General features: G+C 44.9%; 1 protein-coding gene across 22 annotated transcripts in view; it reads right to left on the bottom strand.

Annotated features, from left to right (window-relative positions):
- Positions 1–24,915, bottom strand: part of PPFIA1 (PTPRF interacting protein alpha 1) — a 117,830-nt gene that overhangs the window by 39,250 nt on the left and 53,665 nt on the right. For 13 of the 22 annotated variants that reach the window (XM_034933254.4, XM_055093705.2, XM_063608628.1 and 10 more), the window contains exons 3-16: positions 24,806–24,907; positions 24,298–24,462; positions 23,737–23,811; positions 22,947–23,048; positions 22,494–22,715; positions 18,989–19,135; positions 17,222–17,356; positions 15,806–15,889; positions 13,665–13,796; positions 11,932–11,994; positions 10,906–10,985; positions 10,053–10,188; positions 5,482–5,705; positions 952–1,183 (exon numbers count right to left, since the gene is read on the bottom strand). In XM_034933254.4, coding sequence (XP_034789145.1) covers positions 952–1,183; positions 5,482–5,705; positions 10,053–10,188; positions 10,906–10,985; positions 11,932–11,994; positions 13,665–13,796; positions 15,806–15,889; positions 17,222–17,356; positions 18,989–19,135; positions 22,494–22,715; positions 22,947–23,048; positions 23,737–23,811; positions 24,298–24,462; positions 24,806–24,907 — 1,899 coding nt within the window. Of the gene's footprint in view, positions 1–951; positions 1,184–5,481; positions 5,706–10,052; positions 10,189–10,905; positions 10,986–11,931; positions 11,995–13,664; positions 13,797–15,805; positions 15,890–16,262; positions 16,338–17,221; positions 17,357–18,988; positions 19,136–22,493; positions 22,716–22,946; positions 23,049–23,736; positions 23,812–24,297; positions 24,463–24,805; positions 24,908–24,915 lie in introns of all 22 variants that reach the window. The other 9 variants (XM_034933249.4, XM_055093702.2, XM_063608627.1 and 6 more) reach the window with 1 other exon arrangement.

Below are 24,915 nucleotides of genomic sequence, written 5' to 3'. Positions count from 1 at the left end.
GGCGTGAAATACCATGCCAGGCCCAAAGGAAAGTTTTAAACATTCCTCAGATCTGCACACTTTGCAAACACCAAACACCAGAAGGTCATTGCATTTCCAGGTGAGAGGTGACCCTAAGCTGTGAAGGGAAGAAGCCCATCTGCTTCCTTAGGGAGCCACGAAGCAGCTGGCTTGTTCACGGCTTCAAATGCAGAACCCATTTCATGTTTTTCCTTTTTTTTTTTTTTTTTTTTTTTGGTAGTAGATGCCCAGGAAGCTGGTTGGGCACTCCGAAAGGAAAGAAATGCACTGACTCCCTTTGTGCATTTTCCCATATGCTCTGATGTCTGCCTTTATTTACTTTTGCTAAGTGGTTTTTCCTATAAAACAGAAAATATTTCCCCTTCTGGCTGCTGTACTTTGCACAGATGTCATGCCTAATGTCACACAAACAAATGGTGGCATGCTAGCCTGGTCATCCAAATATTAAAATTTTTTTAAATATTTTTTGGGATTTGTTTTGAGACAGGGTCTCACTCTGCTGCCCAGGCTGGAGGGCAGTGATGCAATCATGGCTCACTGTAGCCTCGACCTCCTGGGCTCAGGTGATCCTCCCACCTCAGCCTCCAGAGTAGCTGGGACTACAGGCACACACCACCAGGCCCAGCTACTTTTTGTAAAGATGGGGTTTTGCCATGTTGCCCAGCTGGTTTTGACCTCCTGGGCTCAAGTGATCTGCCCACCTCAGTCTCCCAAAGTGTGAGGAATCACAGGCATGAGCCACCATGCCCGGCCCCAGATATTAAAATTAGTTTGTCATAACTTAATGATTAAATAGTAACTAGTTTTTATAATCTTGAACCTCTTAGAATAATGAATGTACTTGATTTTCTTGTGGGTAGATTTGTAGTGTCCAAGATTTCATACAGGTATGCTGAGGGCAGCCACAGCAGGGAAAGGGCGGATACGTACAAGGGTCATGACGCCCAGTCTGTCCACTTCCCGAGCTGGACTGTGAGGGATCCTTCGTGGGGTGGAGCGCCCACTGCCCGGAGGGGAGGAGCTAGCAAGCGAGGAAGCAGGGTAGGGGGGAATGGAGCTCATTGATCTAAAACGACCAAGATTGTCTAGACTTCCACTGCCAACTCGACTTTCAATCTCCTCTGCCCGCTGCTCTGTATTTTCTTTTTCTTCCTGAATCAACCTAAAATAAAACAAAAGCAGTCAGTCCTCCTGTTTCGGCAAACAGATTAATGTGTTTGCATGAGAAAAACCATGCTTATACTCTGTATTACTATGAGTAAACTCCAGTAATAAGCTGCTCAAACAATGAACACTTCAGCAAAAATGTTCTATTCTTTTTAAATTTTTATTTATTTATTTTTCTTTTGAGATGGAGTCTCGCTCTGTTGCCCAGGCTAGAGTGCAGTGGCGCGATCTCGGCTCACTGCAACCTCTGCCTCCTGAGTTCAAATAATTCTCCTGCCTCAGCCTCCTGAGTAGCTGGGATTACAGGCGCGTGCCACCATGCCCGGCTAATTTTTCGTATTTTTAGTAGACACGGGGTTTCACCATGTTGGCCAGGCTGGTCTCGAACTTCCAACCGCGTGATCCGCCCGCCTCGGCCTCCCAAAGTACTGGGATTACAGGCGTGAGCCACAGCTCCTGGCCAAATTTTTTATTTTTTCAGACAGGGTCTCACACTGTCATGCCGGCTGGAGTGCAGTAGCATGATCACAGCTCACTGCAGCCTCGAACTCCTGGACTCAAGGGATCCTCCTGCCTCAGCCTCCCAAGTAGCTGGGGCAACAGGTATGCACTACCACGCCTGGCTCATCTTTTAAAATTTTTTTTGTAGAGACAAGGTCTTCCTATGTTGCCAAGGCTGGTCTCAAACTCCTGACTTCAAGACATCCTCCAACCTCAGCCTCCTCCCAAAGTGGTGGGATTACTGGCATGAGCCACCACACTGGCCTCAATCTTTTTTAATATACTACATCTTACAACAACAAAAAGTACACCTTCCATTGAGTCTTGTTGGTTCTGGATATCATTAACATTTGATTTTACTTATTTACACAAAAATTCTGGAGAAGGCTGGATGGCAATTTTTCCTATGGTTGCAATTAATAATTTCCTTACTAAGTAATATTTTAAAATTTTATGACCCTTATCTCCCCTATTCTTAGAGCAAAGCTGAAGAAATCTACAGATTTCTTCAACTGGAAATCAGGAACTCTAATATAAAGAACAGATGCACAAAACAATTAGGAGTTTCCCAACACTTAACTGTTTAGACTAAACGAAAATATTGAGTTGGTTCTTTTTTTTAGTTTAAATTTGAACCAGAGCGTTATCTGATGGGATTCTCTACCATCCTCATCTAAATTTCTGGATTCATGCCAACCATGCTACATTAATTTGGAATTCAAGATTAACGCTCCTCTCTCCTAGAGTGTCATGGATCACTAGACAGCAGTTTTAATATTTGACTGTGCCAATAATAATTATTCTAGTATTAAAATATAGAAACCTTGCAATAACCCTTCCAATTAAAGTTCTACTTACATTTCTAAGAAAAGTGCTTTTTGATCGTTATTAATAGAAGAAAATCCACAAGTCCGTGGACAGAACACTTACATCAGGTCAACTTTCTGCATAAAGAGGAAACACTTTTATCTAGCTATACATCATAAAAAATAAAAACAAAAGGTATATAATCCTTTCCCAGCTCCCATAATGATGAGGAAAGACGATCTTTCTGAACGCTTCATCACACTAATTATTTTACACCTCCTCCTTCAAAGGGCCCCCATGCCTGGCAACAGATGCTGCAGGGGTCTCTTCGCCAGTTTTCAAGGTGGCACATGAAATGGGAGTTATAAAGTCAAAAACACAGGCAGCACACCAACTTCTTACTTCAGAATGTACAGCCCTATTTTTTTCTTTTTAATAAAAAAAAAAAAAGCTGGAGTAACACAGCTCTTGTTGATGTTTCTCTTAACCTTCTCTTCTTTACCTCCTGTTCTCTCTGACCAGGACTGGCACCTCCACCCACGTAAACTTCACAAGCAAGTCGTGGCAGCACCCCACCCAGACCTGCTGCAGGACTCCACACACACACCTGCTCCTCACTTGGATTCAGGCTGGCCAAGCGGCACGTCAGGCCAGGGCCCGAGGGTAGATCCCAGGCACCCCCTGGTCACACTGCTGTGTCCCTAGGCCAAGCCAGCGTGGGCAGGGTTTACCGGTCTCTTCATAAATATAAAAGCAATTCTTGGATTCCATTCTACAGTTGGCCCGTTTTGTAAGTTCTGCATTATAACTGCTAAAGTTGCTAAACAAAAACCCTTTAAAATACTGACGAGACAAGAAAGATTCAAACCTGCACTCTGAGCATTCACTGTCCATGTTAACTTCACACAGGGAAAGGCACACTGGAGTGGAGCCATGCACTCCTGAAGAGCTCCAGTGTTCTGTGCCAGGCCACTGTGTGACGAGACCTGAACATGTGAGGCTCTGATGTACGCACACTCATCACAGCGCCTGGCCTAATTTTTGTATTTTTTGAGACAGATCTCACTCTGTCATCCTGGCTGGAGGGCAGCAGCATGATCACAGCTCGCTGCAGCCTCGAACTCCTGGGCTCAAGGGATCCTCCCGCCTCAGCCTCCCAAGTAGCTGGTGTGACAGGTATGCACTACCACACCTGGCTCATTTTTTAAATTTTTTTTTGTAGAGATGAGGTCTTCCTATGTTGCCAAGGCTGGTCTGAACACAGCCCTGGCTCAATCCCTAGTCTCCTTTAAGCCAGTGTCTTCCTCATCTCAACAAACAGACTCCATCCTTCCGGCTGTTCAGCCCAAAGGCTCGGAGTCATCTCTGACTCCTGTCTTTCCTTCTCACCCTGGATCCAATCCCTCAGCAAATCTTGTTGGCACTCCATAACAATACACTGAACACGCTCCATGTGCTCCTTCTCCTTCCTCCTTCACGCCCCTGCTCAGACGTCACCCTCACTATACTGACTCCCTGGCCTCCCTTCTTAAAATTCTTATTTCCCTGCTCACGCCACAACTCAGGGCCGCCCTGAGTCCCACTTCCATGCTTATTACCATCTGACGTACAGGGATCGTTTAAAAATATGTCCACAAACACTTTTAACACTCGTCCCTTTAAGAGGTGGAGGGTGATTCTCACCCCAAACGCTGAGTGTGGGCAGGACTCAGCACCTCACTCAAATGAACAGAATAGAGAGGAAGTGAAGGCTGTGGCTTCCAAGACCAGGACTGGAAAGGCTGTGGGACTTTCTCCTCGCCCTCTCCTAGAGTACGGGCTGCTTGCATCACAATGCAAGGACCCTAGAGCAGCCCCGGTGGCCAGTTCCAAGTGGTGGGTGACGGCCCCGAGGCCTCCTGCCCCAGCTGGGTCTTTCTGTGGCTCCAGCCTTGCCAGATTGAGCTGGGACTGTCCTGCTCTGCTGCTCCTGTGCTCACAGGAGCTGTGAACTACGAAATGTTCACTGTTTTAAGCCACTGAGCTCCGTAGTAATTTGTTCCACACCAGTAGTCAACACACACACACTACCAGACTCTATCTGTCGACTGTTTGTGTCCTCTGGGATGCAGGCATTCTTCCTGTTTTATTACACACTGCTGCAGGCCTAGGACTCTACAGGTCTGTAATGGGGCCTGGCCCAAACCAGCTGTTGAGTGACGATGGGGGCTAAAATTATACTTGCGTGTATTGAAACAAATGCTGCTGAACAGACCAAAGTAAGAAGGTAAACGTTCTACACTTTTAAATGTCACTACACACAGCCTCTTCTGTGCAGGAGGCTGCACATGCGGCAGGTGATAGCAATGCGCTCCTTTCAGGGTTCAGGGTCAAGGAGGGACACTAAGACCAGAAGGGGGTTGATAAGCAACCCTTCCTCCCGCTTCCCACCATATGCGCCCGCTCCGGCGTGCATGTGTTCTGAGTGCTGGTCTCTCTGGTGAGTGGCACTGGCCTGTGGAGGCAGCCACTGCTATTCATTCAAGGCAGGCTTCAGTCCGTCATCTCTTCCCAGCCCACCACCGTGCACACCTTTCATCTGCACTCCGGATCAGGAAGGTAGGCCGATCGGCCTCCTCCAGATGTGCTCAGCTCATGTGGCCTTCCAGGTGCAGCTTTCAGGACGGCAGTGGGAGCCGGGCTGAGCCCCTTCAGCACCCTCCAGCTAGGTGGCAAGCTTCTCAGGGGAAGGACCTCTCAGGTCCCACAATGTCCTACAGAAAGGTACTAGTGCCGTAACTGTGGGGAGAGTGCCCTGGTTACCTGAATTTTATATTCAAGGGCAATTTCAGACCTTAAAATTCTTAAAACAGAAGTTAAGTAAGTTCTATTATTATGTAATACTTAGAAAATGTTAATAGTATTTCATCCAGACTTTTCCAGGCAGGATGAGATTCCTCAGAGACACCCATGCGTGTGGTGAGTGTCATGCACGGTTGCACACACCTGATCTCTTTGTTGATGGCGTCCAGCTGCTCCTGAAGCATCATGGCTAGTGTGTGCGCGTCGGCCTGCCCGCTGGGCGATAGCAGGTCAACTGAGCTGAGGATAGTGTCCCTGTCATCTTCACCATCAGACACGTCAGCATCACTCTCGAATGCTTGTGCTACATTTGCCAAGACACTAGCTTGCTGGGCACGTTCCCAATCCTGCTCATTAAGAGTTTGTACCTATAAACAAGAAAACCAAATCTCAGTAGATAAAGTAACAACATTAGTTGTAGAAACATAAATCTATTGGAAATTTAGGAATTCTTTAATGAAAGCCCAAAAGATTTTAGAAAGATGGGCCATGCTTATAAGGTACTGACATGAAGCAGGCAGTATTTAAGAAATTGGGGAGGGCAACAATCCATTCCTTGGACCCTTGTGATATTAACGCCCTAACATGGACATGTGGCATTTCCATGGCGAAATACACAACTGGGAGATGGCAGAGTCAGAAACAAAAACCGAAAATCAGCCGGGAAGGGTGGGCAGGGGGAGGATGAAGAGAGGCTGATCAATGGCTGCAAATAGAGCCTTAGAAGAAATAAGACCTGGTGTTGGACAGATCAGCAGGGTGACTAAAGTTAACATTACTAGGTGATACACGCCAGGCGTGGTGGCACATACCTGTAAACCCAGCATTTTGGGAGGCTGAGGTGGGTGATCACCTGAGGTCAGGAGTTCGAGACCAACCTGGCCAGCATGGCGAAACCTCATCTCTACTAAAAATACAAAAATTAGCCAGGTGTAGTGGCTCATGCCTGTAATCCCAGCTACTCGAGAGGCTGAGGCAGGAGAATTGCTTGAACCTGGGAGGTGGAAGTTGCAATGAGTCCAGGTCGCGCCACTGCACTCCAGCCTGGGCAACAGAAAGAGACTCTGCCTCAAAAAAAAAAAAAAAAAAAAAAAAGGTGATACATTTCAAAATAGCTGCAAGGGAATAACTTGAATGTTCCTAGTGTAAAGAAAAGAGAAACACGTAAGGTGATGGATATCCCAATTACCCTGATTTAATTATACGAATGTATCAAATTATCACATATATCCCCAAAATATGTATACTTAATATGGATCAATAAAAAAATACACCTTACTCCAATTATACATGCTACTGGAAAGTTACAGAAAAAAAAAAGATTTAAATCCATATCAACTGAGTTCACTCAGTTGCTGTAAATTTCATAAGTGTTTTCAAGTTCCCTCTAACCAACCTGCGTGTCCACATCCCGCCCTACCTGAGGCTGGCACTACCAAGCTCGAACGAGGAAAAGGAGGGCAGCAGCAACTGAGAGAATCAAGGGCAACCTCAAGAATGGCAGTGTATGCGGCATGGGCAGCTCAGTGCTGAGTGGCCGTGTCTGACTGAGGCATTATGTATGTCATCAGAATGCAGAGGGAAAAGTGTGTGTGCCGGGACCTACGCAATCCCCCCAGGGGTGATTCTTTCATGCCACCTCACTCTTCAAGCCCCCAACACCTCCTCTCCCATTCTCACTCCCAGCTGGCGACCTTCCCATTTCATGGAGACAAAACCAAGGCCTGCACTCGGCCTTCCTCCTCTCTGAGGTCAGCCCCACCTGCTGGGCAGCAGCCTCAAGCCCTGGCTCACACCCGGATCTCCGGCCATCACAGCTCCCTCTCTGGATAAGCAAGTTCCACTAGCTCGTTCCATTAGCATAAGGACATCTTCTCCCCCATCTCACCTTAAAACACCACGGCAGAAACCAAGGCCCTTCCCCAGTCCCTGCCCGGGCGGGTCTCCTTTCACCCACCCCTCCACTGTTTTGCTCCCAACCAGAGTAAAAGATCCTGGTGAGCCACCTCCATTCTGTCTTCCTCTCCCCACTTCTCTAGACCTTGCTGCAGGCCAGCTTTCAGCGCTTACTTCCCTGCCAGCGGGACTACTCTATGGCAGTTCCAACGTGCTCCCCGTTACTAAGGCCACCAGCTGTCCCTTTGTCCCGTCTCCCATCTGACCTGGCCCACAAGCAGGGTGGGCTCCGCTGCTCTCCTCTCTTCCCTGAGCACTCTACCCAGTTGGTCCCAGGACCCCACCCCTCGCTAGTCATGCCTCTGTCTCATTCCTTCCCAGTCTCCCCACTGATGGCATTGGAGCACCCCAGAGCTCCATTCTTAGACCTTGTCTCCATCCAGGCACCCATGAGGTGGCATCGTCTTGTCTCATGTTTCTTAATACCATCCATATGCGCAAAATGCCCCAATTTTCATCTCTAGTTCTAGATGTCTCTTGGGTTCCAGACTGTGATATTCAACAGCCAACCTGCCACCTCCCCTGGACAGCTGACAGTCCCATCAACCTGAACATGGCCCTGGCTCAATTCCTAGTCTCCTCTAAGCCAGTGTCTTCCTCATCTCAACAAACAGACTCCATCCTTCCGGCTGTTCAAGCCCAAAGGCTTGGAGTCATCTCTGACTCCTCTCTTTCCTTCTCACCCTGGATCCAATCCCTCAGCAAATCCTGTTGGCACTCCATAACAATACACTGAACACGCTCCATGTGCTCCTTCTCCTTCCTCCTTCACGCCCCTGCTCAGACGTCACCCTCACTATACTGACTCCCTGGCCTCCCTTCTTAAAATTCTTATTTCCCTGCTCACTCCACAACTCAGGGCCGCCCTGAGTCCCACTTCCATGCTTATTACCATCTGACGTACAGGGATCGTTTAAAAATATGTCCACAAACACTTTTAACACTCGTCCCTTTAAGAGGTGGAGGGTGATTCTCACCCCAAACGCTGAGTGTGGGCAGGACTCAGCACCTCACTCAAATGAACAGAATAGAGAGGAAGTGAAGGCTGTGGCTTCCAAGACCAGGACTGGAAAGGCTGTGGGACTTTCTCCTCGCCCTCTCCTAGAGTACGGGCTGCTTGCATCACAATGCAAGGACCCTAGAGCAGCCCCGGTGGCCAGTTCCAAGTGGTGGGTGACGGCCCCGAGGCCTCCTGCCCCGGCTGGGTCTTTCTGTGGCTCCAGCCTTGCCAGATTGAGCTGGGACTGTCCTGCTCTGCTGCTCCTGTGCTCACAGGAGCTGTGAACTACGAAATGTTCACTGTTTTAAGCCACTGAGCTCCGTAGTAATTTGTTCCACACCAATAGTCAACACACACACACTACCAGGCTCTATCTGTCGACTGTTTGTGTCCTCTGGGATGCAGGCATTCTTCCTGTTTTATTACACACTGCTGCAGGCCTAGGACTCTACAGGTCTGTAATGGGGCCTGGCCCAAACTAGCTGTTGAGTGACGATGGGGGCTAAAATTATACTTGCGTGTATTGAAACAAATGCTGCTGAACAGACCAAAGTAAGAAGGTAAACATTCAAAGGTGAATTCTTTCACTAAATGACGAATATATGTATTCAATTACTTCTTTTATTTTGTAGAAACAGGGTCTTACTCTGTTGACCAAGCTGGAGCGCAGTGGTGCAATCATAGCTCACCATAGCGTTGACCTCCCGGGGCTCAAAGGGATCCTTCTACCCCAGCCCCAAGAATAGGTGGGACTGCAGGGACATGCCACCATGCCCAGCTAATTTCTTTATTTGTAGAGACAGGGTCCTACTATGATGCCCAGGCTGGTCTCAATCTCCTGGGCTCAAAGGATCCTTCTGCCTCAGCCTCCTGAGTAGCTGGGACTATAGGCACACACTACCACACCCAACTAATTTTTTCTTTTTTTTTTTTTTTAATAGAGACAGGGGTCTCCCTGTGTTGCCAAAGCTGGTCTCAAGATCCTGGCTTCAAGCGATCCTCCCAAAGCACTGGGATTACAGGTGTGAGGCACTGCTCTCGGCTTTTTATTTTAAAGATGGAGTTTCGCTCTTGTAGCCCAGGTTGGAATGCAATGGTGCTTTCTCAGCTCGCTGCAACGCCTCCCGGGTTCAAGCGATTCTTCTGCCTCAGCCTTCTGAGTAGCTGGGATTATAGGCACCTGCCACTGTGCCGAGCTAATTTTTTGTATTTTTAGTAGAGACAGGGTTTCACCATGTTGACCAGGCTGATCTCAAACTCCTGACCTCAGGTGATCCACCCACCTTGACCTCCCAAAGTTCTGGGATTATAGGCGTGAGCTACCTGCACCTGGCCTACTCATTTATTTTTAATCACTACTTTAAATCCATGATTATCATTGTATTTAAAAATGACTGTATTTTTATAAGAATTCCTATTAAAAGGAAAAAAAAAAAAAACTACAGAGGCCAGGCACGGTGGCTCACACCTGTAGTCCCAGCACTTTGTGAGGCCGAGGCAAGAGGACTGTGTGAGGCCAGGAGTTCAAGACCAGCTTGGGCAACACAGACCCTACCTCTTTAAAAAAAAAACAAAAACAAAAACAAAACCCTATTTTAAAAAATGCTCTAAAAGCTAAACTCTTAGTCAGAAAATAGAAAATGAGAGGAGGGCAAGAAAGCAATGACCTATCAACATTTTTATCCCAAAGTAGTCTGAAAGCCACGGGATAAGTAGGTAACTTTCACGTAAGCAGAGGTATTTCACACAAAGACCTTGCCTTGGAAGGCTCATCTCGCAGGGCTGCCAGCCGGCCTTTCTGCGGGCGCCGCAGCACTGCACTGGTGCTGTAGGAGTCTGTGTGGCCGTCTGCCATGGGGAACCTGAAATCTGGGACACTGCCCAAGTGGGGTCGGCTGAAACATGAAAAATAAGAATGATCATTATTAGAAGACAAGAAAATAAACTCTCTTTTAGTTAAGGCAGAATCTATCAATTTGGAAAAGTTATTCCACACAGGAAAGGGTCTCCAGGGAGGGCAATGCTCTCATCTGCCCCAAGAGCTACATGTTGCCTGCTCCAGGCCAACAGTTTTAGTCTCTCAGCCCTACCAGGTAGAAAGCTCTCCAGGAAAAGCTGTGCAGACAGCCAAGGTGATGAGCCACAAGGAGCCCAGCTGTCTAGGATGAGAGAGACCCCTCCTCTGGGTCCAGGTGTCTGGCTCTGCATTTCTGCTCCACTTTCCCAGGGCTGACGAAAAACACAGCCACATGCCACTGCTGGCCTTCAACTACTCTGCAATTGTCCCACCCATGCCAGCATCTGTGGTGTGAGATCTTGGGATCTGTCATTCTGCTCTTACATCATCAGTGTCACACTCTGCTGGGCACCTAAATTAAGATATCCAAATATTAACTGATCAAAACTCCTCCTGTGTTTTGGAGTTTCGCCAATGATGTGTCTCCTCAGTACCAAGCTCTAACCTTTGAGTTACTTTTCTCTCTCGCTTCCTACTAAGCTACAGGCTCCTTGAGGTCACACCATTAGCCACATCCAGTTAGGCTGCCCACATAGCCAAGAACTGGCCTGCCACAGGTGCTGACAATATGGCTGCTCACTGGTTAATACCATACCCATGATGAAGTGAAGCACCTCTTAGTCTCATCTGGTCTAGTTCAGCCCTCAATGCTTCAATGTTTAGGACAAGCTGATCCTACAGAAAAGCAAAAGACTTACATTACTGCTATCTCTTTTAGATTTTAAAACCACTTGCCTCAAATGTGCTCAGATGTTGGGCATAACCCTAACAGGTTAAATCAGCAGTTACAAATACCAAACATTTTAATTCTGGGAAAATTTTCTCCAAGAGTACTGCAATAAACATAAACACTCAGACTACTATATTAACTTTGTAAGCCCTAATGAATGAAAAGCTGTGTCTTAGTCATAGAAAAGCTTTTCAGAAGATAAACACCAAATGATTAACAATTATTAGTTTCGTAGAGAAGCAGACACTTTTAGAGGAGAAGGGGAACAATATTCACGTCCTGTGCATCTCTGTATTGTGTTTAATTGTCTTACATCAAGTATGCACCCATCCCTGTGTCATGGGTATACTTGATCTCATTTCTAGAGCTGTGCTGTCCAACACTGGCCACACGTGGCTACTGAGCCCTGTAATGGGTTAGTCTAAATGGAGATGTGCTATGACTAGGAAATACACAGTGGAAAAAGAACGCAAAGTAGCTCACTTGTTTCTATTAATACATTATGAAATAATAACATTTTGCATATACTGAATTAAATAAAATAGATTTTACCTATTACTTTCTAAAATGTGACTATTAGAAAATTAAACATTACATATGCAGCTCATATTATATTTCTGTTGGACAGCACTGTCATTGATGCTAATATTTTAGCTTCAAATAAACCCAGAAAGGACTCTGAATTCTGAACCATATGCATAGCCAGACTCAAAATCACCTGAAATACAAAGGCATTCAACACACAAGCCTGAGAGTGCTAGAAACTTATGGCAGTGGACTATGAGAGCCACAAACCAAGCTGCTCTCCACTGTCAGACATCTGCAGTAACTATCATCATCATCAACTCAGTTCAACTTGGCTCTTCATGGATTTAGAGAAGATTTCAGTACCTTATCGTGTTGTGTTTCTTCTAACTGCTTTTTTGCACTTTCAACTTCTCTTAAAAGAGAGTTCTGAAAAAAGACAGATAGTCCTTTAGTGTTTCTTTAAAATGTCCCATTTAAATATAGCATGGCTGTATTCGTTTAAAAAAAAAAAAAAAAGGACCACACAAAGGGAACGGAGTAAAAGAGCACACCAGCAAGCACTGCTATAGTCCCAGGGTTAGACCGTGAGGCGGCGACACCTTCTCTTATATCTCTTACTAATATATCTACTCCTCACCAACTGAACTTCCTAAAGGTAGGTATGTCAAGTTCATGGTGCAAGTTCATTTTAATCAGTTAAACTGGCTTATACTAACTTTTAGGCTTTACAATTTCTTGGTCACTTGGGAAACCTGAATTTAAGTTTCAAATGCATAATTAAAATCAAAGATAAAAACACTGCTCCATTAAGGCTGACCCACTGATCAAGGAGGTGAGTGGGATAACGACTCTGTATGGTCTCTGGAAATGCCCTCCATGGTCAGCACCGTGTAAATAAACGTGTCATGCAATGAGCGGGAATCATTAAGTCTCTCAGATGAGCAGACCCCAATCCTAACAACCAATCTCAGGGCAGTTTCTGAGTCCCATCGCTAGGGACACTGCACAGTCAGGACAGGCTTTATCAAACGGGAATCCAGCTGCTGCCCATTAGAGCTTCTCCGACACAGATTCTAGGATATCCCTTCGCTCTGGTGACAGCTAACATGTTTCCATGATGACAGTACTCAGAGTCCAGGCTTAAACTTTTTCCAAATCAAATGAAAAAGAACGAAGGTAGAGGTTGGAATATTTATTTGGTTTCAGCTGACTGAACCCTTTCTAGTACACGATACAACCTAAGTGACCTATTTATAAATGAGACAGAAATTAACTTTTTTTTTTGAAACAGGATCTTGCTCTGTCACACAGGCTGAATGAAGTACAGTGGCGCAATCTTGGCTCACTACAACCTCCACCTCCTGGGTTCAAGCGATTTTCATGCCTTAGCTTCTCAAGTAGCTGGGACTACAGGCGGGTGCCCCCAGGCCTGGCTAATTTTTATATTTTTAGTAGAGATGGCATTTGGCCATGTTGGCCAGGCTGGTCTTGAACTCCTGGCTGAAGTGATCTGCCTGCCTCAGCCTCCCAAAGTGCTGGGATTACAGACGTGAGCCACCACGCCCAGCCAGAAATTAACTTCTAATGCATGAACAATAAAGGGGTGAGGGTTGGGCCCAAAAAATGATCCTAGTGCAGGGGCTGGCAAACTAGAACCTGACGGCCAAAACCAGCCCACTGCTTGTTTCTACAAATGAATTTTATTGGAACATAGCCAGACCCATTCATTTACATGTTATTTATGGCTGCTTTTGTGCTAATGACTTGATTGGCATAAAATTATTTAATTACTCATAACTACTAAAAGCCTAAAATATTTACAATCTGGCCCTTTATAAAAACCACTTACCTACTCTCATTCTAGAGAATAAGAATGATAAACAATTTCCCATACACACAAATGGGGCATGGACTTAGCAAACAATAAGTTAATTCAATGACTGGATAACTGTGCGTACCTTTTCCACTTTAAAGAATAATTCCCATTTTCGGTAACAGCTGCTAACCACTGTTACACATGCCTGCTCAGGGGCAGATGAGCAATCTTTTGGCAGAGGGTGGGAAAGCTCCAGCGATGTCTGTGTTATCTAACTTACCTTATCTTCCAAAGCAGCCATTCTCTCTTTAAGATGAAGTTGAAGCCTCTCATTAGATTCTGAAAGCAGCTTGTCAACAGTGTCTGATAAACGTTTATTATGTTCTTCGTTCATTTTTTCTCTTTGCCTTGCCTAAAGCAGGAGAAACAAAGTCTTATAAACCTCACGTAAATCCTCAATCATTATTTTAAAAGCACAAGGACCAACAGGGTGAGCCCCATGTGTGCCCTCCCCTCCCCCGGTTGCTCCCCACACTGCCATCTTGAGTGGACTTTTGCATGGTGACCAGAACCAACTCATGGACACAGGGAACACAGGACAAGTCTTGGAAAGGTCATTAACTAGAAGGTCCCACTGCTCCTGCCACAGGACTCCTCAGGAATGTCACTAGTTGTTAACTGTCAGAGGGACTTAAGGAGCAGATTTATAGCAGATATTTAGAGGATGAGCCTGTCTCCACGCTGGTAGAGGAATTTCCCCTTGTGTAACTAAAAGCTTGGGTCTGGATTTGGGGAGGAAGGGTGAACTTAATTTACAAAGCAAAAAAGTTAAAAAGTTTGTTTTGGAAAAAAAAATTGTGCTAGAGAGACTTTCATATTTTTTCTTTATATCTTTACGTTGCTTAAATTTCTCGTAATGGAAATTTACATTCAAAAATCATAAATAATTACCTTAAGTAATTTTAATATGTAGTAACAAAACTGACATGTCTATTATTTTATAAAACCATAATCAAGTTCATGGTTTAAAACCTTTGTTTCTCAAATGACAGGCAGAAAGGGACAGGAAGTGTCAGTAGGTGGCATCTGTCCAGGTGGCACCTCCATGCCCTCATCGCCCAAGTGCCCTTGCAGTGCTCAGGGGGCTCCTCCCAGGCAGGAGGCAATGGCACGGGGTTACGACGTGCACCCGAGTCATGCTGCCCAGGCAGGAGGAGACAGCCATGAGACCGCACCATCAGCAGTGCATTCGAACCCCGTGCGCCCAATTTCTGCACTGGGAAAACATGGGTAGTGACCTCTCCTTTTCTCATAAGGTCTAACATGTAGCAACTATCATTACCTGAAAGGGTCCAGCACATCATGTGCCATACGGAGTATCGCATACTTCCTCTTGGGAAAGAAACAATATCCTTCTTTGTGCTTATTTTCCGTCAGCATTTAAATAATTTTTAAAGAACACAGCTTAAAGTTCACTGTTGTGTCTGTGAGCATGAGTGTGCATTTTGGAAGGGGAGGTGGGGACTGCCTAAAATGCACCCTCTCACTGGGAGTCGGAATCGTCGTTTCCCAGAAGCTCCTTTGATTCTCTGCAGGGCATAGCCAAGAATACAGATTTCTGGTGAAAACAAAATCTAGTAGCCTTAAATTAATGTTATAAAGTGGGCTGATGTGACGGTGCAAGAGTTCTAAAATTAGACACTGCATGCTTCCTTTCTCCACCTACTTGTTAAAGAGAAATCTACCCCAAACCCCAGGCCTGGTACCAGCTGGCCCTGGGACTGCTCTTGCTATAACTTTTTCCTGGATGTTCCATATTGACATCCACCCAACTCTTTCAGGAAAACAATCTTAGGATTCAATGGACAGAAGTCTCCACTGCCACACTCCTTCCTAGTGCTTTTTACTGTAGCTCAATTACGGTGTTGCTCTTGCTTAGAAACATTCATTCCAACACGCCATTATGTTTGGAGTATTTTAACCTGGGACAGAGGTCAGGCCTCTGACCTGCATGTGGGAATTCAGTGCCATATCCTAGACAAGTGGACTAGTCATCCAGGACAATGGACCTGCCTCTACATTTGCAGGGGGCAGGGGGGCCACGCCGGTACCACAGCTACCTAGAACAGTTCCCCTGATGGGCCGCTAGACAAGCAAGAAGCATTTTTGGACACCTGAAGTACTGCCTAGGATCTCAAATTTCTTCCGCAGCTCCCAATACTGACTGAAAACGACTACTGTGTGGGATGTACGCATTAGCAGGCGACTCACAGATGAGGGCGCAAAACAAATGCACGCGACCAGAACTGAGCTGGAGGACCAACATCTCAGTCAGGGGTGGGAGGCCCTGAGCTCCCCACAGCCGAGCAATGACCTTGCAGCACCCACTCAGCGCCCCCGCCCTCAGGGCTGCATGCTCACCCGCTGCAGTTCTTGATTCTTCTCCTCCAACTGTGCTTCCATCTGTCGTAACCTTTCTTCAATGTTGCCGTGTCTCTCTTCAGCCTGTCAGCAGAAACAGCGTACGCTGACGTCATCCTTACACTTCATTAACGACATGCTGCATACCACTGCAGTGGCAACAGGCACAACATGCTCTGCGTGGGCTGCTCCGCCATACTAAATGGAAAGCACATACTCATCCATCAACACAGCCTACGGGGCTTCACGTGCTGGGCCGTGAGGTGGCTAGCCCTCTTGTGTTGGTGATTCTGAAGCATGGCTGCTGCTGGCGACTGACTGGGTGTTTTCCCCCCAACCCCTATGCCCAATCTCAATGGAGTCGTGATTCTCACATCCTTGGACTGCTTCTGGTTAGTAAGCATGAAAAGCAGAAAGCAGCGGCAAGCACAAGCAAGGAGCAGTGGACCCATTCTACCTTCCTAAGCTTGGAAGTAAGTTCCAACAGTTTAGCTTCCTTAGCAGCAGAGCTCCCAGAAGACAAAAGGTCAGACTACAAAGCCGACAAGGGACAGGAAAGATAACAGGGGAGAAAAGACATCGAGACTTTAAAAGCAGATCATGGAGTGGGAGGATAGGTTCTTACAGCTGTTAGCAACAAACTTGCTAGAAGGAACAGGTGTGTGAGCCCTAAAACCATCTGAATGGTCCAGAAGGATGCCCTCCCCAGCAGCTTGAAAAGCTTGAGCAAGAAGACTCAGGACGACAGACAGGGGCCTCAGCTCCTGCTGCTCGCCTGCCTGGCACTGCAGTGCTGGGCTCCCCACGCCCCAGAGGCTGGGTTTGTGCCCGGTGATGCGCTCCCTGGGTACTCGCCGATCCCAGGACCTATGACAGCATTTGCCTCTTTAGCTGCTTCCCTCATGAATAGGGAGAACTTGGAGGGACTGTGTCTTGCACATGCCTAGTCAACAGTTGTTGGACAAATGAATAAATATTACTTAAAAACACATTTTTAAGTAATTTCAAAATAATAAAATTACTTAAAAATGTGTTTATTAAGAATTTATCTTGATGGTGTTTTTAAAAGAACGGCATCTTCCTATTTCTGAGAAAAACTACCCTTCTTTTACAGAGACTTCTATCCTATGCTTAAGCTGGTGACCAAAACAATTCTAAGAAGCAGTAACTCTCAGATCACACATGCCGTGGACAAATAGTATACAGCGCACAAAACCAAGGTAGACTTCGGGATAAAAGGATCATGTCTGGCATTTACAAACTGTTCCAATCTCAGATGAAAGAGCACTCAAACCAAATCCGTGCTCTTCCACGGATTTAGGTGCTGATGTAATAAGAACAGTGACAAACAAGGTACACAGGCAAGGCACAGTCACAGGCCTGGCAGCCGAACCAGAATGAAGCTCATGGCACTACCTTGGACAGCGCTGCCACCCTCTGGGCCAGCTCCGCCTCCACCTCCGGGAGCGTCTCTGCCTTCCTCAGTGTCTGTTGCAGCTTTTGCTCTGCCAATTCCAAGCGCTCCTGTAACTGGCGGTTTTTATCTTCAGTCTATAAAATGAGAGCAAAGCATCAAAATGCAACAAATCTTCTAGCTGATCAGTTTTTAACAGATTGAAACAAACTGAAATGCAGATACAGACTAAGAGAGTCATGATGGAAGAGCTACAGTGATGGGAGTTGCTTCTGGGTCAGGTTTTTGTTTTTGTTTTTGAGACAGAGTCTCGCTTTGTCACCCAGGCTGGAGTGCAGTGGCACAATCTTGGCTCACTGCAACCTCCACCTCCTGAGTTCAAGCAATTCTCCTGTCTCAGCCTCCTGAGTAGCTGCAATTACAGGCATGTGCCACCAGGTCTGGCTAATTTTGGTATTTTTAGTAGAGACAGGACTTCGGCATGTTGGCCAGGCTGGTCTTGAACTCCTAACCTCAAGTGATCCACCCGCCTCAGCCTCCCAAAGTGGTGGGATTACAGGTGTGCACCACTGTGCCCGGCCTGGGTAAGGTTTTCTTGCTGCCAGGAGTACATGCCCACTTTCCTGGTCTTGGTTTCAATGTGCAAAACACCTCTTGTCAAAGTGTTTGCTTTTCCTAAATAACTTTTAAGAAGCTTTTTTTTTGTTTGTTTAAAGACAGAGTCTTGCTCTGTCACCCAGGCTGGAATACAGTGATACTCGTAATTACAAGAATAAGTATGATTTACGAAACCACAGGAGACACAATTTCTTATTACAGACTTCACTGCCCTTTTTTTTTTTTGAGACGGAGTCTAGCTGTGTCACCCAGGCTGGAGTGCAGTGGCACAATCTCGGCTCACTGCAACCTCCGCCTCTTGGGTTCAAGCGATTCTCCTGCCTCAGCCTCCTGAGTAGCAGCTGGGATTACAGATGCGCGCCACCAAGCCCAGCTAATTTTTGTATTTTTAGTAGAGACGCAGTTTCACCATGTTGGTCAGGCTGGTCTCAAATGCCTGACCTCATGATCCACCTGCCTCGGCCTCCCAAAGTGCTGGGATTACAGGTGTGAGCCACCGCGCCTGGCCGCATTTTTTATTTTAGAGACGGGGTCTCGTTCTGTGGCCCAGGCTGGAGTCCAGTGGCACTGGGCCACAATCATAGCACAATGAAGCCTTGAACTCCAGGGCTCAAGTCATCCTCCCTCCTTAGCCTCCTGAGTAGCTAGGGCTAAAGGCACATGCCACCATGCCCGGCTAATTATTTATTAATTTTCTGTAGAGACAGGCTGTTCTCACATTCCTGGGCTCAAGCGATCTTCCCACCTCAGCCTCCCGAAGTGTTAGAATGACAGGCATGAGCCACCGCATCCGACCAAGACTTCATTTGTCATACTATTCATGTATCATAGTGCTCCCACTTAGTTACAAATAGCCAATTGCCTTGAAGTTCTTTGCCACTCTCTGCTCCTTTGGTAAAAATGCTAACAAGCAATAGATTAACTTTCAATTACAACAAAAGAAAAAACTGAGGACAAAATTGGTTAAATCAAATCCTACGTAATCAAAACCTCTAAACTGAAGGAACTCCCACATGTCTTGAACATAATATTCTAAGGTCATAAAAACTTGATATTTGGACTTGATTTCCAACATGAAAGTGAGAGAAAAAGGGTCTTTAACTTCATTAATAATTAACTAAAGCCAGACAAAGGTCGATAAAATCCATTACCTGTCGATGCATAGAATCTTTATTTGCAATTTCATTTTCAAGTTTATCATTGAGGTCATGCACAGATGTGGCTTCACGCTGTGCAGCGAGGTAGCGTTTTTCAAGAGTAGTGATTCTCTCTTCCATATCTTCCTTTTGGGCCATGGCCTAAATTAGGTATTTCAGAGGGGACAAAAAAGTAGGTAATTAACGATTACACATTAAGATACTTAAGAGAGAAAAAAACTGAAGTAAATCCCAAATTTCCAATCAAATTAAAAATTAGCATCCTCAGGCCAGATACAGCAGCTCACTCCTATAATCACAGCACTTTGGGAGGCTAAGGCGGGAGGATGGCTTCAGGCAAGGAGTTCAAGACCTTGTCTCTACAAAAATATTTTATTTTGTTTTTTGAGACAGAGTCTCCCTCTATCACCTAGGATGGAATGCTGTGGTGCAATCAAGGCTCACCACAGCCTTGACTTCCCACACTCAAGGGATCCTTCCACCTCAATCTTCCCAGTAGCTGGGACTACAAGTGCACACCCCTATATCCAACTAATTTTTAATTTTTTGTAGAAATAGAGGTATTACTATATCGCCCAGGCTGGTCTTGAATTTCTGGGCTCAAGAGATCCTTCTTGGCCTTCCTTTGGCCTCCCAAAGTGTTAGGATTACAGGCGTGAGCCAGTGTCCCTGGCCAAAAACATTTTAAAGAAACAAAAATTAGCCATGCATGGTGGCACGCCCCTGTAGTCCCAGGTACTTGGGAGTCTGAGACAGGAGGATTGCTCGAGTCCAGCAGTTCAAGGCTGCAGTGAGCTATGATGGCGCCACTGCACTCCAGCCTGGGTAACAGAGAGAGATCCTGTCTTAAAAAAAAAAATAAATAAATAATAATGTCCTCAAAATTAAATTGATGAAGATGTCAATTTTCTCAAATGTGAATGAAAATGTAACTACCTCAAATACCATAAATATTCACCTATACGATTAACAAAGACTTGTCTCTCTTAATACTATGTCTGGCCACTCAGTTGACCAAGCTTTCCTGTTTCTACATAATATTATAAAAATATATACACTCAAATATCTAAATATTTTTCAAGGAGGTGAAAGTGTCCTCAAAGAAGACGCAGTCTACGTCTGCCTCACGCTACAAATGGTCTCACACAGGACAGGGTGCGGCCTCTCTCAGTGGACACAGTAGTGAGATACAAGTCCCACTTTCTAGGATAAGGGTTGGATGAACTCTCATACAATTACAACACTCAAGCATATTGACAAATGGAAACAAAAGTACCAGTTTAATTTAATTGGATGCAACTACCTGAAGTCTACAAGATGATTACTATACAGTTTCAAACACTTAAGGCTAGGACCAGAACTTTTTGCTTGAGAAATACCTGTCCTCCACCCCCAGAATTCACTATTTTCAAGTTGTTCCCTATTTATAAAATGACTAAAGTTAGCAAAGTCTAAATATTACAAGTGATAGGGGAAAAAAGCTCAACATCACCGATTAGACAAATGCCAATCAAAACCACAATGAGACAGCATCTCACACCAGTCAGAATGGCTATTGTGGAAAAGTCAATCAGTAACAGATGCTGGTGAGGTTGTGGAGAAAAAGGAATGTTTTCCTGCTCTTGGTGGGAGGGTAAATTAGTTCAACCATCGTGGAAGACAGTGTGGAGATTCCTCAAAGACCTAAAGATGGAAATACCAACCCAGAAATCCCATTACGGGGTATATACCCAAAGGAATATAAATCGTTGTATTATAAAGACACACACACATGTATGTTCACTGCAGCACTATTCACAACAGCAAAGACAAGGAATCAACCTAAATGCCCATCAATGATAGACTCCATAAAGAAAATGTGGTACGTATACACCATGGAATACTATGCAGCCATAAAACAGAATGAGATCATGTCCTTTGCAGAGACATGGATGGAGCTGGCGGCCATTATCTTTAGCAAACACAGAAACAGAAAAACAAAATACCTCATGTTCTCACTTATAAGTGGGAGCTAACTGATGAGAACACAGGGACAGACAGAGGGGAACAACACACACTGGGGCCTATCAAAGGGTGGAGGGTGGAGGGTAGGAGGAAGAAGAGGATCAGGAAAAATAACTAGGCTTGGTACCTGGGTGATGAAATAATTTGTAAAACAAACCGCCAGGACACAAGTTTACTTATGTAACAGACCTACACGTGTACCCCAAACTTAAAAGTTAAAATAAAAAATTAAAAAATAAAAGTGATAGGTCTTAAAAGAATTTCAAAATTCTCTGCATATTAATCTCTGCCACATAATCTCCTGCTGTAGCCAAAGAATAGAACCTTAGGTGACATACTACATGCAAATGTTCTTCCTGTGGTGAATTCCTACATGAAATTACTCAACGTCAAACTACCAAACTGAAAAGCAGACATTCAACGGTTGAGGCGCCTGACAAGGGACAAAGCGCAGGTTAGAAAGTGACAGGAAGGGCACCTGAGAAAGCACTCAGCCTCACTGTTTCATGATCAAATAGTTTCTCTCTTTTTTTTTTTGAGACGGAGTCTCGCTCTGCCGCCCAGGCTGGAGTGCAGTGTCCCGATCTCGGCTTACTGAAAGCTCTGCCTCCCGGGCTCATGCCATTTTCCTGCCTCAGCCTCCCGAGTAGCTGGGACTACAGGCGCCCGCCACCACGCCTGGCTAATTTTTTTGTATTTTTTAGTAGAGACGGGGTTTCACCGTGTTAGCCAGGATGGTCTCGATCTCCTGACCTCGTGATCCGCCCGCCTAAGCCTCCCAAAGTGCTGGGATTACAGGTGTGAGCCACCACGCCCGGCATTCATGATCAAATAGTTTCTCACAGTTATAATGGCAGAAATATTTGTCAGCAATGAGTATATTGTGACATATTTTTGCTATACGATCCTGATGACCCATGTAGAAGCAAATTCCACTCTTGATTGTTTGTCTGACCATTAATATTCAACGCCACAAATTCCTTGAAGGAGCAGGTCAGAAAATGAGAAGACCACCAGCAACGCCCCCTCCCACAGTTAAGAGACTATACTCACATTGCCCTACGTGAACTAGCACAGCCAGTATCAATATCTGCTTGCTAAGTATGTGTGCAACAGAAGGCAATCTGAACATAAGAACAAATTAAGACAGCCTAGAAATTGCACAGATGAAGAATCTACAAACAAGGACATTAAAGAATATTAAAGCAGCACAGGTAGGAGAGACCAGTGTGGCGTCCACTCCATGGCCATGTCAGTCAGTGGGACTAGTTCTCTACTTTGAAGAGCTCAGGGACAGGAGATTTCACAACAAAAATGGGGAGGTAGCTTATGGCAGTTTCACAGCACTCTCTCTTTTTCAATATAACTTATACAATAATCCAAAGGTTGAAAGTAATTGGGAGAGTAAGAGACAAACAGAGAAAAAAAATCATTTAACTAAAACATCCCAAACATACAACTTCATGACAAGACTGTAATTTTTGTTATTGCTCACTTCACGGACATCTCGTTGCAATTTTGTGTTCATTTCTTCAGATTTGATGAGATCTTTTCTAGCGGTGTCCAGATCCTCTTCCAGTTCTGTCACATGACTGGAAAGGGAAGCCAGGCGTTCTTTCATTTGGCTCTGTTCCCTTGACTGCTTACTTATGATTTCTTGGAGCTCAATTACTTTAGCAAGGTCTTCCTCGTGGCTTAAAGAACCATCAGAAGATCTCTGATAGGGGGAAAAAAATCCTTAAATACCCTTGTTTGGTGAGCTATAAAATAAAAATACTTCCAGGAAATAGCTAAAATCAAAACTGACTTATGCAATCTGTTGGATTACACAACTTTCATGACCACTTCAGCTCTAAGCCGGTACTTTAGCAACTGTTTCCCACATAACCCGACACATACTGTGAACAAATGAAATCAAACAGAATAAAGACAAAGCCTACAGACTTGCCTTTCCATTCGTGCTTGGTGTATTTTCTTGTTCATGGTTTATGTCCAGCACTCCATCTGTTAGAGTTTTTTTCTGATTATTCTGTTCTTTAAGAATCATTAGCTGAAAGCAAAAAATTGAATATGAGTGTAAAATACCTTACATAAGAGAAATAAGTAAAGATAGCAAAACTCCTTTTGGAAAAACACAACTAAAAACTGCTTAACATAGTATAAAAGAGAAAGCATATGGCAATGCTACCCAATCTGAAAATAACCAGATCATTAAAGATGGAATTTATTATCCACTGGCCAGATGAGTCCTTAGGTAACCATCATTTTGTAGTCCTTAAAATGACTCAGATAGGCTGGTCCTCAATTGGGAAGATAAGTAACATGTGATATGTACAACTACAGTCCTTATACTTCTTTTACTTTTTTTTTTTTTTTTTTGGAGACAGAGTCTTGCTCTGTCACCCAGGCTGGAGTGCAATGGTGCAATCTCAGCTCATTGCAACCTCCACCTCCTGGGCTCAGGCAATTCTCATGTCTCAGCCTCCCGAGCAGCTGGGACTAAAGGAACATGCCACCACTCCTGGCTAATTTTTGTATTTTTAGTAGAAATGGGGTTTCACCATGTTGGTCAGGCTGCTCTCGGAACTCCTGACCTCAGGTGATCCGACCGCCTCTGTCTCCCAAAGTGCTGGGATGACAGGTGTGAGCCACCACGTCTGGCCTTATGCTGCTTTTAATAATTAAAGGATAAAAATAAAACCCCCCCAATTGAACTCATGATGAAGTCTCAAGCTTACCTCTTTGTGTGTGGCACCTAATTCCTCTTCTAACAAACTACATCTTTCAAGTGCTACTCGTAATCGCTCTCTCACCTGAAAATAAAAGGGGTTGAGTTTGTGTGTGTGTGTATACTGTTTATTTTATTCTTAATATATAGTTAAGTGTAATATATACACTTAATGTATATATTAGTGTAATATAACATAATAAAATACCATTAATGTCTGTCATTGATCTTACTGTCAAGAAAACTTGTTAATGGCTCTAAATTAAGTTTCAGAAAAATAAATCTTCCCCCGAAATATCAGGTTGTTGCAAAAGTAATTGCAGGTTTTGCCCACAATTACTTTTGCAACAACCTAATACTACCCAATTCGTAACAGCAAATCAATATACATTAGTAATTTTAAGACATTTAAGCCAATTAGTACTTTTTAAACCTACAAAACCCTGTCTTCTTAGAGAAGTTATTTCCAAGAATTCAAGAAGCTTCAAAAAACAAAAGTTACACCAACACTTGTGAAGCTGGCCTAATACACAGCATGTGCACAAACCAAGACTTATGTGGCTGATGGCACCTTTTCATCCAGAGCTTTGTGGTGTTCAAATAAGGACTTCAGTGCTTTCAGCACTTCCACTTCGCTGGACACGCCTGCTGGAGACTGCGCTTGTCTCTTCACCACGGTCATCCTAAGAGACCGCTCATGCCTGGAGACAAGGCATTCCAAATGCTCTAACAGCAGCTGAAATAAAAGGCCAAAATAAAGACTTGTTAAAGAGCATTTTTAATTTCATGATTGAATCTGGGGCAAATAACTCCTTTACAGTCTCATACTAAAATGAAGTCCCTTCAATTCCGCAGAAAAACAAATTCCTCTCAATTGTATTAAAATATCACAAATTCTCATCACAAATTTCAAGCCATTAATGTGTTATCATGCTGACTAATCACAGTCTGCTCAGTGGGAAAAGGTATGAAAAGTATTTCAGGCCGGACAGAGTGGGTCGTCCTTTCGTTTTGACACAGCGCCCCTCCTCCTGACAGTGGCTCCAGGGGCAGGCGGTGAACAGAAAGGTCACACTCACCCTGGTGTTATTCCTTTCTGCTTTCAGTTCAGCAATTTCTTCTTCCCTTTCAAGGAGCTGTTCCCTGCATACATTGAGTTCTTTAGTAAGTGCTGCGAACTCCTAGAAAA

The sequence above is a fragment of the Pan paniscus genome, chromosome 9, assembly GCF_029289425.2.
Source record: "Pan paniscus chromosome 9, NHGRI_mPanPan1-v2.0_pri, whole genome shotgun sequence".
In the NCBI taxonomy this organism is placed as follows: domain Eukaryota; kingdom Metazoa; phylum Chordata; class Mammalia; order Primates; family Hominidae; genus Pan; species Pan paniscus.
The sequence above is the reverse complement of the archived record's forward strand: the minus strand, read 5'-3'. Positions and strand labels throughout refer to the sequence as shown.